The 13,844-nt window shown below is 34.7% G+C and overlaps 1 protein-coding gene across 1 annotated transcript; it reads right to left on the reverse strand.

Moving 5' to 3' along the window:
• Positions 1-216: 216 nt before the first annotated feature.
• LOC129226280 (zinc finger protein 28-like) lies at positions 217-1,230 on the reverse strand. The gene has a single exon (XM_054860881.1). The coding sequence runs from the start codon at positions 1,228-1,230 to the stop codon at positions 217-219; it is 1,014 nt and encodes a 337-aa protein (XP_054716856.1).
• Between the last annotated feature and the right edge of the window lie 12,614 nt (positions 1,231-13,844).

Here is a 13,844-nt window from a genome sequence, read left to right on the forward strand (position 1 = left end):
ATGCTGCATCAAGGAGACTTTGATCGAAAACCTCTTCTCACAGAACTCGCAAGAAAAAGGCTTTTCTCCAGCATGCCTCAACTGGTGAGCCTTCAGTCCCCGTTTTTGCCCAAATGTCTTGTTGCAAATCTCGCAGGCATAGGGCTTCGCGTCAGATTGTGTGGCCAGATGCTGAAGCAAGTATTTCTTTGACTTGAGGGTCTTCTCGCGATGCTCTTAAGAGTAAGGCTTTTCTCCAGCATGTCTCAACTGGTGAGCCTTCAGTCCCCGTTTTTGCCCAAATGTTTTGTTGCAAATCTCGCAGGCATAGGGTTTCGCGTCAGAATGTATGGCCAGATGCTGAAGCAAGTATTTCTTTGACTTGAAGGTCTTCTCGCAATGTTCGCAAGAGTAAGGCTTTTCTCCTGCATGCCTCAACTGGTGAGCCTTCAGTCCCCGTTTTTGCCCAAATGTCTTGTTGCAAATCTCGCAGGCATAGGGCTTCGCGTCAGAATGTGTGGCCAGATGCTGAAGCAAGTATTTCTTTGACTTGAGAGTCTTCTCGCAATGTTCGCAAGAGTAAGGCTTTTCTACAGCATGCCTCAACTGGTGCCTCAACTGGTGAGCCTTCAGTCCCCGTTTTTGCCCAAATGTCTTGTTGCAAATCTCGCAGGCATAGGGCTTCGCGTCAGAATGTGTGGCCAGATGCTGAAGCAAGTATTTCTTTGACTTGAGGGTCTTCTCGCAATGTTCGCAAGAGTAAGGCTTTTCTCCAGCATGCCTCAACTGGTGAGCCTTCAGTCCCCGTTTTTGCCCAAATGTCTTGTTGCAAATCTCGCAGGCATAGGGCTTCAGGTCAGAATGTGTGGTCATATGCTGAAGCAAGTATTTCTTTGACCTGAGGATCTTCTCGCAATGTTCGCAAGAGTAAGGCTTTTCTCCAGCATGCCTCAACTGGTGAGCCTTCAGTAGCCGTTTTTGCCCAAATGTCTTGTTGCAAATCTCGCAGGCATAGGGCTTCGCGTCAGAATGTGTGGTCAAATGCTGAAGCAAGTATTTCCTTGACCTGAATGTCTTCTCGCAATGTTCGCAAGAGTAAGGCTTTTCACCAGTATGGATAGTAAGGTGTTTTTTATAGTTGCTCCTGTCGCTGTAGATTTTCCCGCAAATTTCACATTTAGGCTTCTCCTCTTCGTGACTCAAAAAATGCCTCCTCAAGCTCACATAGTGCTTGAACGTCTTCTCGCACATACCACATGGGAAAGTCCTATCTTCTCTGTGTGTAATGAAATGTGCATCGAGATTTTCTTTTCGCGAGAACCTGGCTTCACACAGATTGCATGTGTAAGGCCTTTCTCTCATATGAACAATCATATGTCTTTTAAGTGAACGTTTTTGCCGGAAGCTACTTTTGCAAACTTCACAAATATGCGGTTTGTCTTCTGAATGCTCCAGCAGGTGTTCCTCAAGCTCGCTTTTACTGCTATACTGATCTTCGCAATACTCAGAAACAAAGAGCTCCTCGTGCTTTAACGAATGCTTTTTTGAATAATCTCCTTTGGGAAACGTCGTTTCAGAGCCATCAAAACAGTTCAAGTTCATCCTGAAAGTAAAAAAATGAAACAAGTTATAGTGGGGTTGTTTCCTTCCGTCATAAGTACTACTTTTAGTCACTGAAATTGATAAAATCAGCAAAAAAAAAAAAACAGATTTTTTTTTTATTTTCCCAAAAGTTATCTTTTAATTAATTATTTTATCATCCCCGATTTTTGAAATAAAACGTGGCATTTATGACGTCAGAAGTGATGTACTTAGGCGCGCTGAATGTTTATGCACTGTTAAAGAAAATGGTTGCTATTTAAACAATAATATTAATAGAAATCATAATGAGAATTTCAAATGAAGGTTTTTCGGAAGCAAAGCATGAAAGTCGTTAATATACTATTGCTCCATAAAATTTTTATCTTTATCCAATGCCAACATATTGCGGTCTGCGCTGTTGGCATCAGTGAATGGCTTTTCATCACTTGTGATATCATGAGCAGAAGCGTAAAAAACAGAGCTGTGGAGTCGAGGTCGGACTGATTTTGGGGTAAATGAGTTGGAGTCGTTCGAAAACATGCCGACTCCGATTCCGTTTTTTTTTTCTTTTTAATTTCTTTAATTTTCACTGACTCTCCTTGCATTTTTAAAAAAACTGACTACCTATTAATTTGATTACATGCTACTAATAAGAAAATGCTTGTCATTGTGGCAACCAGCTGGCTTGATTGTTTATCGAGCTTTCTGTAACAGCTACCTACGGCGTCCCTTAGTTTGCTTATTTTTTAACTTTATTTAAGTGATAGCAACTGTCAGCAAATAGTTTTGTTGCCAAGCATTTCCCAAGTAATCACTTTCAAATGGAAATAAAAATATATTTGTAACCTCGATCTCAGTTATAAAATAGTAAAAGGAATGTATGAATCGTTTGAGCAAGTCGGGAAACTTCTGAGGGTGCTTGTTAAATTCAAATAAGTGTTGGCTTGGCCCGAAAGCGCAAAGCCAAAAGATCCAATAAAATAATTTTTTTTTTTTTTAATCTAAAGACTTTATCTAAAAAAGCTTCGCTATCACTAAAAAGTTCAAAATAAAATCAGCACGTGATTTCTTGGTTTCAACACTCAATAATTGTAGTTAATCCTAAAATCTTCTTATCTTTATATATTAACTAGAGGACCCGACAGACGTTGTTCTGTTCAAACTTTGTAAATTGAAAAGTTAAAAAATTTCAATAAACTATCAAGTGTTTGAACCGTTTTGTTGAAAAAAATAAGTAAAAAAAAAATGTTTTAAGCTGCTATGGTGTCAGAATGCGTATATTTATTACAACTTGATTTATCTAATGCCCACTGAGCAGTTGTTTTATTAGCTATTTTTTCTCCCGTACTTAATGGTTTGCTCCTTCAGCCATACTCAAAGGATAAAAAGCGTCCTCAGATATTAAGAGCAAAAATCTAACTACCCATCTAGAAAAAACAGGAAATCCCGCTGCAACATCCCAAAAATGAAAACAAATAAAACAATCGAAAGGATATCGTTTATAAAAATAATAAAGGTAAAATCAGTTCTCTGAATAAGCGAAAATCACTCATCCCCCCCTCCCCTCCCGATGTAAAATAAACACATTCTTCAACAAAAATGACTAAAAACTCTTTAGAGACGAAAAACAATTATTTGTAATTTGAAATATTTCGCCAAATAAACAAAAAATACAACAAATTACATTAACAGTAGCTTTAAAATGTAAACAAATGATCACGCAACGCTATTGTTTATTGCCAAAGTCGCCAAGCCCCCACGTTACTGTAATCCAGCCGATCAGTGAGCGAAGCCAATTCCGACCGATTAGCGGTGCTGTTAAAAGTTAACAGCACAATGAAGAAAGGCTGCCTTTTAAACTTTCATAATAAGTTTTATTCATTTTTAAGGGGGGAGGGGAGCTTTTTTTTAGAAATAACTTTGGGTTAATCAAATTTCCCGATCAAAAGCTGCTGAGAAAATGAAAGCATTCAAATGATTCATCTGAATACATCGCATCCAAATGTTGAACTTTTTTGGTGTAGTTTCAGTTCTATCATGCTCGATAAAATAGATAAAAACTTGTGCTTTGCAAGAGATGAATGAATAATAATGAACGAAAAACAAATGAACTTTAGACTGTATTTGAAACAATTACGTTCAAATTCTGCCATAATATTATTTTCGAGAACCCCCTTAATACCTCTCACGAACCCCCAGGGGTTTGGGAACGACCGGCAGGGAACCGATGCTTTGGATATTTTTTTGAGGTCACTCAATTCAAAATGTTGCTTGCTAACATTTCTATGCAACAAGCAGAAAACACATCAAAAAGCAGTTTTTTTGATGCAAGGCCATCAAAAAGGGACAAGATCACATTCCATCTCTTGCGCCATGACACCTAACCAATATCCACCTGGCAGGGGCGGATACAGAAAATTTTGTAAGGGGAGTCAAGTTTCAGTGGCCAGTGTTTTCCTCCTACGTAAAAAAGTATCAGTCAAGCAGGTGTTACCACCCCCCAAGAATGTCGGCGCATCCCCCATATGCTACAGAGCACCGTCCCCCAAATGAGATCAAAATGCTTTCAATTTTAACAGCCTTTCCTAAATTTTTCAATGCCACAGCCTGTACCTCCCCTCAATCCCTTAAATGTTCATCAAAACTCATATTTCTTCAGGCAAACAGGCTGGTCGCGTTCAGGGCTATAGAAGAAGGAAGGACTGGGTCACTCCTTTGAGGTACCGTATTTTCCTGCGAATAACCCGCGGATTATCTACTAAAAAAGGCAAAGTTTATGAAGTGCGGATTATAAGTAGTTGCGGATTATCTGTGATTTTTTTCCCCCTTAACACCAACGCATTGAACCTCAATATTTTTACAGTAGGATCACCGATCGAGACCGTACGCTGACTGAATGTTGTTTATTTTACGAAGCACGCTTGTTCTTCCTCGCTGCCTGTCTGTATGTTGGTTATTTTACGTTGCTTGAATGTTCCTCTTGGCGATTCAGGTCATGTGAAATAAGCAAGATTACAGTGAAAATAGGTAGCCATTTGTATAAGATTAGACCGTTTACTCCTTTGTCTTGACTCTTTGTTTTTCAAGTAATTAGCGTACTATAATCAAGATTTCAAGAAGAAATCATTATATTTTATTCCCAAACTCTTGAGACTGTTATGGAAACTTCGCCCATAGCTCGAACTACCAATATCTTGAACATTTTAGCCAGATCCTTGTAGAGACGTACCGAGTACTCGGCACTCGGCCAATATCCAGTAGTTGCAAAAAATGGAATATTGTTAAGACAGATTTCACAATTAATAAAAAAGTACAACCATATAATACATACTGCAATCATTTACAATTCAAATTTACAAGTCAAATTTAAATTTTGAGAATAATGAAGTTTGTTTTGCTTCAATGGAGTAAATCTTTATTTTAATGTCCCCTAAGATAATGAAACTTATTTATTAAAAATGGGGCATTGTAAAAAATATGAAATTTTTGTACACAACTGGTCATTAAAATTGCTACACCAAGAAGGAGTTGTCAGAATGAAACAAAATTTTGCAACATTGACACTAGAAAACGATTACAAAATGAAAGCAAAATGATCATTTGTTGCTGGAAAAATCTCACATGAATGGAGTTTTAAGAATACCCTGTCACGCCACTTCTAGCTGGAATGTAAGAGTCAATACAGTCGAGCAATGAGTTACAGCAGTTTCATATGATGTCCTAAGTCTTCTCGTACCACAGTTGCTGTAAAGGCGCCACTAATTCGATTAAACTTACACGCTGTCCAAGTTACTGTCTCAAGTGATCCCAAATATACTCGATTTGTGACAAATCAGTGCATCGCACAGACTAGAGAAAGTGATAATGTAGAAGCATTGTGTGACTGAACATTGTCATGTTAAAAAATGGCTCCTGGGAGCCCCGTTATGAGTGCTAATAAATGCGTATGAGTTTGATCGAGTGAGTGGCACGTTTACAGCAACTGTGGTACGAGATGACCTAGGACATCGTAGGAGACTGCTATGCCTGAATGCCCAATTGTATCGCTTCGTACATTCTACATTCACGATAGAGGTGACTTAACAGGGTACTTAAACCTCCATTCATTTGAGATTTTTCCTACAATAAATGATAAATTTGCTTTCATTTTGTAATCACTTTCTAATGTCAATTTTGCTATCACGTGTGCAAAATTCAGCTTCATTCTGGCAATTTCTTCGTGGTGTAGCAATTTTAATGGTCAGCAGTGTATTATGTTTGGCGGACTAGAACTATAACAGATTAACGTAATTTGTTTTAATTCCAACTTGATAATCATACCTTTTATTTATTTGTTTATTTTTAATTTAAAAACACCCTTTTTATAAAATTTTTCGCACAAAATCTTCTAAATAATGCATAATTTAATCTCAGTTGCAATTTTGTTTTAGAAACTATTATATGGACATGGAGGTCTATTACTACTATTCCAATGAGTTCGAAAATCATCACGTGTGTGTCTGCGGTTCTTCTTAAAACATAATTGTTACTCGGTACTCGGCCAAAGTGCTACTCCGTATGTCTCTAGTCCCTTGGGACTTTTGAGTTATGGAGAGTTGACTGTATTCTACTTATGAGGAAGTGAAATTACAAGGTTTTACTCCTAACTACGTAATTAATTATCAAGAAATTAGGCACAAACATGAATATTAAAAACTCAGTAACAGTAAATTCAAACTCTTTATGATTCCCCCCTCCCCCCGAAAAAAAAGAAATAAATAAAAAAATGAAATTGCATTTTTTACAAATAATGTTTAAGCCAAAAACTTGGTTTAAGCAAAAAAAAAAAACCTGGTTTAAACAAAAAAAATCTATATATAAAATCATAAAGAGATAAAGATTTTTGTATGTTTATATGTTTGAAGTAATCTCCGGAACCACTGCACCTATTTGAAAAATTCTTTCACTATATGAAAGGTGCATTCTTACTGAGTGAGATAGGCTATAATTTATGCATATATGTATTCATACTATTTTTTTAAAACCAATAGTTTGTCTTCACTACCAGTTTCTGTTTCGTAGTGTTTTGTTCTTATTTTTATACGTTGAAATAAACACCGATTGATCCGCATCTGCAATGACAGAATAATTGAAGGTTCTCTCTGCAATGAAGGCTGAGGAATAGAAACACGTGAAATTAAGAAATCCTCATATAAATAATAGCCGATGATAAAGTAAACTGCATGCTTCAACAATGAAACTCGCGCCAAGGCATGATCATTTGATAATATGTTTTGGTAATGTTTAACATGCAGGGAAAGGCTTTGTCGTGACAAGGCTGAACTCGATCCGGTGACTTTACAGTTTTACTGGTAAGACTCATTTAGGAGAATAAAGAAACGTAAAAATGGTCAACAATGATCACTATCTACTGGAGTTAATGTTTAATCCACTGGAGTTAGGGTTAAACTGCCAAATTTAACTTAAACTACCAAAATATCACCAAACAGGCAATCACTGTGTTCAAATGTACATAGAAGCAAATTTTCACCCGTCATACCATGACGGGCGTTTTTCTAGTATCACAATAAAAGCTTTACATGTATTTGAGGCTGCAGAAGATGTGGTGCATAGAATTGTATTAGCCTGGGACATTGAAAATTATTTAGAGTCATAGAATGTTTATGCTTCAAAATTTAGTTAAATGAAATGTAACTGAGATTCGCTTTGGGCAAATTAGTTTTTTAATGAAAGCAGTGTAGATAGACGATAATAATCCGTGTTTCTAAAAGTTGCAATTTTGCATGCATTTTAGGCTATCCTTTAAGGTTTTTGATTCATACTAAAATCGAAATGAGAAACATTGGGTAATGAATTCAATTAAGTACATTCAGTTTAGAAAATTCTCAACTGAAAGAGAAAAAATGCACACAATTATCGTACTTTCAGGGATGTGCCGACCAAAACTCGCTTTTGGAGCAATCTTGGGAGCAGTAAAATGGTGAATTTGGAGCAGCTAGGAGCAGTAAAATTGCAAATTTAGAGCAGCTTGCAGTAGCAAAAAGTTAAATTTTGCATCAATTTGGAGCAACTAAGTATATTTCATGCACAGAAACATGTGTGACATGATAAAATAATAAAAAAGAAGATCAAGGATGCAAAAACACCATAACTCCAATTACTGTTTGAAGCTCTCTTAATTACGTTTATCTATTTTTTTTCTCTAATATTTTTCACAAAAGATAAGTCATGTCCTGTTCTACTTTTTTCTTACACTGATTTAAATTTAATTCACATATTTACTTTGCTTAATCCATCACTGCTTTTGTACACATCTAAGTTTTTGTGCTTTGATACCTATTTTTAAAATTTGTTTGCTTTTGTGTAGTTCATATATACATGTAAACGACATAAGATACATACATACATATATATATATATATATATATATATATATATATATATATATATATATATATATATATATATAACTCGAAAACATATCCAAAAAGGCAAAGAAAAAAAAGAATGGTTAAATTTAAAAACTTTACCACAGCAAGTTACAAGTGAGTTTTAAAAAGCTATTAGTTAATCTTTTTTTTTTTTTGGTACATGTAAGTTATTTAAATACATTTGACCTTATACACACATAATAGGCATATATGTTACATACTGAACCACTTGATTAACAAATCTGAAGGTCAAGGAAAGGAAGCCATTAAAACCTTTTATTTTTAACTGTTTGATATTTAATCACAAAATTAATAACGAAATTGCAATTAAAAAAAAAATGCTTTTGAGAAATGATGTCATATGAAAAGAAATTTTAAAATACATGTGAAAAAAAATAAAAATTTCCAGGCAGGCTCAGAATATGGAAAAATTACTTGAATCTGAGAAACTTTAAATGTCTTCATATTCATCACCAGAGCATTAGAATTCCCTGATTTTTGCTATCTTATGTGTCTCCATCAAAATTAGAGATCAATTTGCTGTCCTAAAATCTTAAGAAACGCAAGATTAAAAGCTGGTGAACAATATTAATTTTTTACAGATGGCATTTGCTTAGTTCAATTTGGATGCAACTAAATTGACATTTTTGAGTGGGCGTGCAAGAAGACAAACTAACAAGTCCTCTTCTTCTGAAAAAAAAAAAAAAAATGGTTGAAAATAATGGTCAATACAAAATTTTTCAACTGAAAGGAGCAGAACTACATAATAAATTAAAACAATTGAGTTTTTCAAAAGTGGATGCAATCGGATTTTGAAATACGCAAAAAATTGGGACTAAGTCAAAAACAAGCTCCAAATGCATAAACTTGATGATAATTTGCAAAAACTGCCAAACATGCTGAAGAAACTGCAACACTAAATGCAAAATCACACTTTTGGTGCAAGTTTGTCCGATTTTTGAGCAGAAAAGTCCATTTAGCAGTCTTTTGGAGCAGTTTGGTGCAGGATTGGCACATCCCTGTTCTTTCAAAGTTGAAGGTTAAAAGTATAACGAACAAAAATCATTTAGTAGGAATGAATTTAACAAAGAGAAAAAAATAAGTAAAAATTATGTGCAGAACTATTTTTCATGATGACCGTATTTAAGCATTTAAAAACAAAAATTTAATTAATAGTTAACATATACAGTAGAAGACCGTTATAACACCGACCTGTATAACGCAATTCTCTATAAACCGCACAACTTTTCAGAAGTAAACAATAGGTTTTTAAGTTTAAAATATCCCTTTATTTTACCTTGCAAACATAAAAATTGTTAGGAAAATTAAATTTTGAAACAGTTTTTCATCTTTCCAGCTTAATTCAAAGCTTTTAAATTGAAAATTAGCACTCATATTAAACAGAAAATACCAGATGGCTCTTGAAAATGCAGCTGTTATGCAAACCATGAAGCTAACAGAAGTGCAGGATAATGCACTTTCTTTTGATTGTGAAACATATTTATTTGTGAACAACTAATTGTAATATTGGTGCTTTAATACTCATTGCAGATAAAACTCACTCTGAAGTGCTAATATATAGATACATTCTGAATATTAGTTTTAAAATTTGTGAAATGATCTATATAACGCAAAAACCTGTATAACGCAAAAGCTCTGGTCCCAAGGTGTGCGTTATAACGGTCTTCTACTGTATCCTATCACAAAGAAATTGCCGAAGAAAAAATAGAGGCATATGAAAAAAGCAAGTTTTTCAAAGAAAATGCATACAGGAGTTTGAAAGGCATCCGAGATTAAGACTCACCTATTAGTAGAATATACACAATTCATCCTAATAGTTAATCTGAATTTTTTCACATAAGAATTCATTTGGAACATTTTCGTGGTCCTACATATTTCCAAAGTTGTTTAATAGTTCTGACAACCTATCAAGCATATAAAGAACTCAGTCTTATAGACGATGATAAACCTTGGAAACTAACCTTAGTCAATACATATAAATTTCTCACTCTGCTCCTAGACTCAGAGAATTGTTTTAAACTATTTTAATGTTTATGTCAACTTTTAGACCATATTGCTTTATGTCAAACGTTTATAAAAGATCTCTGTGACGTCATATTGCAAGGAGAGCGTCAGCAGAAAAGCTATGACTGTCGTTCAATGTCAAGCAGTATAAAAATTAAAGGCAAATTTGTGAATGAAGCAGACACTCAGTAGGGGGACTTTTGCTTGCCACTGCCGCAGAGAATCAATAAAAAAAAAACTATTGCAACATGATTGCTACATAAAAACCTGAAACGTAAATTAATGTTCATCAGCATAACTGGTGGAACTGGGAAAAAATAATAAATTCATCACTATCCAAAAATCAATCAACATGCTTTTAGGTGTGTTTTTTTACGGAACTGCCGGGACTTTAGCTACAGGTGGAAAAACTAACCATCCCACATTTAAACTGCTTTGAATACCTCCTCCAGAAAGACTCCGTATGTTTAATATTAAAAAAACGGGCAATTTTGAGAATTTTTTTAATAGGTTCTCCTCGGGACTTCCCTTTCCGAGTTACCAGATTGGGGAAATTTCCCCATTTTGGGGAAATCTTGTGCTCTCTGAGGAAATTTTGGGGAAATGGGTTTTGAGGGGAATTTTTTTTTCTTTGGAAAAACTTGAGGGGGAAAAAAACCAGGAAAAAAGAATTTTTCTTGTATTTAAATTTGCGTCAATACATCTGGTAGTTACATCATTTGTATCAAGCAGTGTTGGTTTAGCTTTGCTCAATCAAGTTCATAGCTTAAATGTACATACAGAACTAGCGCAGTAAATGAGAGCATAAAAAATATTCGTCTATTTCTTATCTCTCGGTCATGTGCTTGTATTTATGAATACAAAAAAAAAAGAAAATGGGGGGGGGGGGGGGAAAGGTTGGGGAATTTTATTAAAAAAAATTGGTTATTTGGGGAAAATTTATTTTTCATGAGACAAAAATATCATAGGAAGTTGATTCATTTTATGAAAATATTAGTGAAAAATAATTTTTAAACTTGGAGAATTTTGATGGAAAATATCGCTTTTGGGGAAAAGTTGGAAGGGAAGTGGGGAAATCTGGATTTGTGTGTGTGTGACCATCTGGCAACACTGTTCTCTTCATGCTTTTAAAATTAAAGGCAATATCCCAATAGTTCTATTGGGCAACTTTAATTTGTCTAATCTATTCAATGGAATTCAACCCCAATTAAACTCACTTTTTAATAATATGATTTTGAGTATTGTTCTTACAGCATCAGCAGCAGATCAGTTGGCTCGTAATCCTTGCATCTTCACGGTGTCGTCCCTGTATATTCCTTTTTCCAATTTAAGTGGTTACAATATCTAACATAATCTCTTACGCCATCACCAGCATCGAACGTACAACTATACGATAGGTAGTGCAACGTCACATACGGAAAGATTGTATTGTTCAGTGAGATTCATATATTAGTCTCTCTTGATCAGGAAATGAGGTAAATCAATTTGTTTTAAACCTCATAAAAACAAAACAAAAAATGTTGCTTGCTATTAATTTTCAAACTAAAAAGTACCTAAATAATATTTATTTAAGATATATAGTTTTTTAAACCCGAACTTGGTTGGGTCGGGCCTCTCGTAAATAAATAACATAAAAGAACAGGTTTTTTGGAGTTTTTTAAAATAAAAAACAAGTTTTTTACCAACCCTGCTCGTGACATAACTTCTTAATCTACTTTATAAAACCATCTCATCTGGGAGTGTATGAATAATTTCTTAAATGCATTATTATTGAGAAATATTTTTATCTCACACAAGATAAAAGATAAAGGATTAGAAAATATAGTATATTTTTTGTAAAGCTATTTTAGTTTTGATTAGTTACATTTGATGATGGAAAAGTTAAGAAAAATGAATAAAAATTTTTCACCAGGGGAAAGAAAAGAGAAAAAAATTAATTTGAATTTTGACATCTTGAATTAAAATTATGTTTTTTGCAATCACGAGTGTGTGTATGTAGGTGTGTGTGTTTGTGTGTGGGGGTATGTGTATTGTGTGTAGGGGTATGTGTGTTGTGTGTAGGCATGTGTGTTTGTGTCTGTGTGAAGGCATAAGTGTGCGAGTAGTTGTGTGTATGAATGTGTGTGTATGTGGGGAAGGGGGCATGTGTATGTGTGTGTAGGCATATGTGTTTGTGTCTGTGTGCAGGCATGAATGTGTGGGTAGTTGTTTGTATGAGTGCGTGCATGTGTAGGTGTGTGTCTGTGTATGTGTTTGTGTGTGTGTGTTAGTGCGTGCGTGTGTGTGAAGTTGTGTATGTATGCGCATGTGTGTAGGACATGGAACTCCGAAATTGCAAGACAAAACTCGTTAAGGAACAGATTGTTCAAATCGCAAGTACCATTGTGAGGTACCATAGTAAACAATTAAAAGATCAGAATAAAATAATTACATTTTTTCATCCATATTCCTTGTTTCAATGCGTTTTGTAAGCTAACTGCTCCAAAGCCAAGATCCTCAATTCTTCTTTATTATTAACATTTCTTTTATTTCTTCATACTTCAAGGGAACACTGACTTCAGCTCAGTAGTGGAAGAAATCTGAAAACATAAAAAATTAGTTCTAAGATCAGTGCAAAGAAAATTACAAGATGTAAAAAAGCAATAAAAATATTTTGCAGCGCTAAAATATGTTATTTTTTTAGAAGTGTTCCCAGTTTTTGTTCAAAAATAACTTAAAAAAAGAAAAAAATGGAATTTTGCTTGACCCTAATTCAGTATAAACTAAAATACTTAAAAAAAAAAAAAAAGCAAAATGGAAAGTATAGTGAAGCACCGTTTTTGAAGGGTCTGTATGAAAAAGCGTATAAATGAAAACATATTTTAGATACACGTTAATATATATTGGACTTTGCAGGGACCAATTTAAAAAACATTGTCACAGATCGCTCTTTCATATTTGGAGTACCGCGTTGGGTAAGTTTCCATATTTTTTTGGAATGGTTTGCCGCTCCGATATGTAAGTAAAAATCAGCACTTTAGTCCCAAGTTTTTATTTAAGTAGCAAAAGGGGATACATCACAATTCAATATAAATATGTACATTTGGTATATTATGATTGTTCGAAAATGTCCAAGAAAGTCAACGGGAGATAAGACATCTACGGAGCTCTATTGCATCATTCCTTCTCTCATCCTGTTCTCCGCATCTCTCTCCCTTTCGTCCAGCCACCTGATTCCCACCAACCTCACTCGAAAGAACCCTCACATCCGGTCAGGGGTCAGGGGCAGAGTTGGCAGGTTTCTGCCGAGGCGGTTAAAACCACTGGTAGAAACTGGTTAAAACCGGCATGGCAAAAACCACTTTCTGCCACTTTGCGGCCGAAACTGGCAAAAACTCACAAAATAAAAAATTTTTGATATATAACTGAAAATGCATGGAAAAAATAATTAATTGCTAACCAAAGTACTGTAATTTTATTACAAAATTATCACAATTCAAAATCAAATGTTACATTGTTTGGACCCTGCAATTGCCTCTTAGAAAAGGTGGTTTCAAAAATCTAAACACGTTCTCAATTTACTACGCACAAATGAGAAATTTTAGAATAATCTTGAAACAGAAGCAAACAATCTTCGTGAAACTTTCATCTATTGTATAACAGGTCCACCATGTAGTAACTGGGGTTGTGGTAAAAATTTGACTGGAAAAATAAGTTTTGAGAAAAGGGGCCAATTTTGTTTTGCAAAGCTGTGACACTAGGTACAAAATTTACGCAAGTAAAATTCTGGCACTTTCTTCTCGAAGAACATGACATGATAATGTCAATCACAAACAATTTAGAGGAAGC

Source organism: Uloborus diversus, chromosome 7 (genome assembly GCF_026930045.1).
Source record: "Uloborus diversus isolate 005 chromosome 7, Udiv.v.3.1, whole genome shotgun sequence".
NCBI classification, from domain to species: domain Eukaryota; kingdom Metazoa; phylum Arthropoda; class Arachnida; order Araneae; family Uloboridae; genus Uloborus; species Uloborus diversus.

Excerpts from the sequence above, each read along its gene's own strand:
- LOC129226280 (XM_054860881.1), bottom strand. The coding sequence starts at position 1,230 with ATGTGCGAGAAGACGTTCAAGCACTATGTGAGCTTGAGGAGGCATTTT.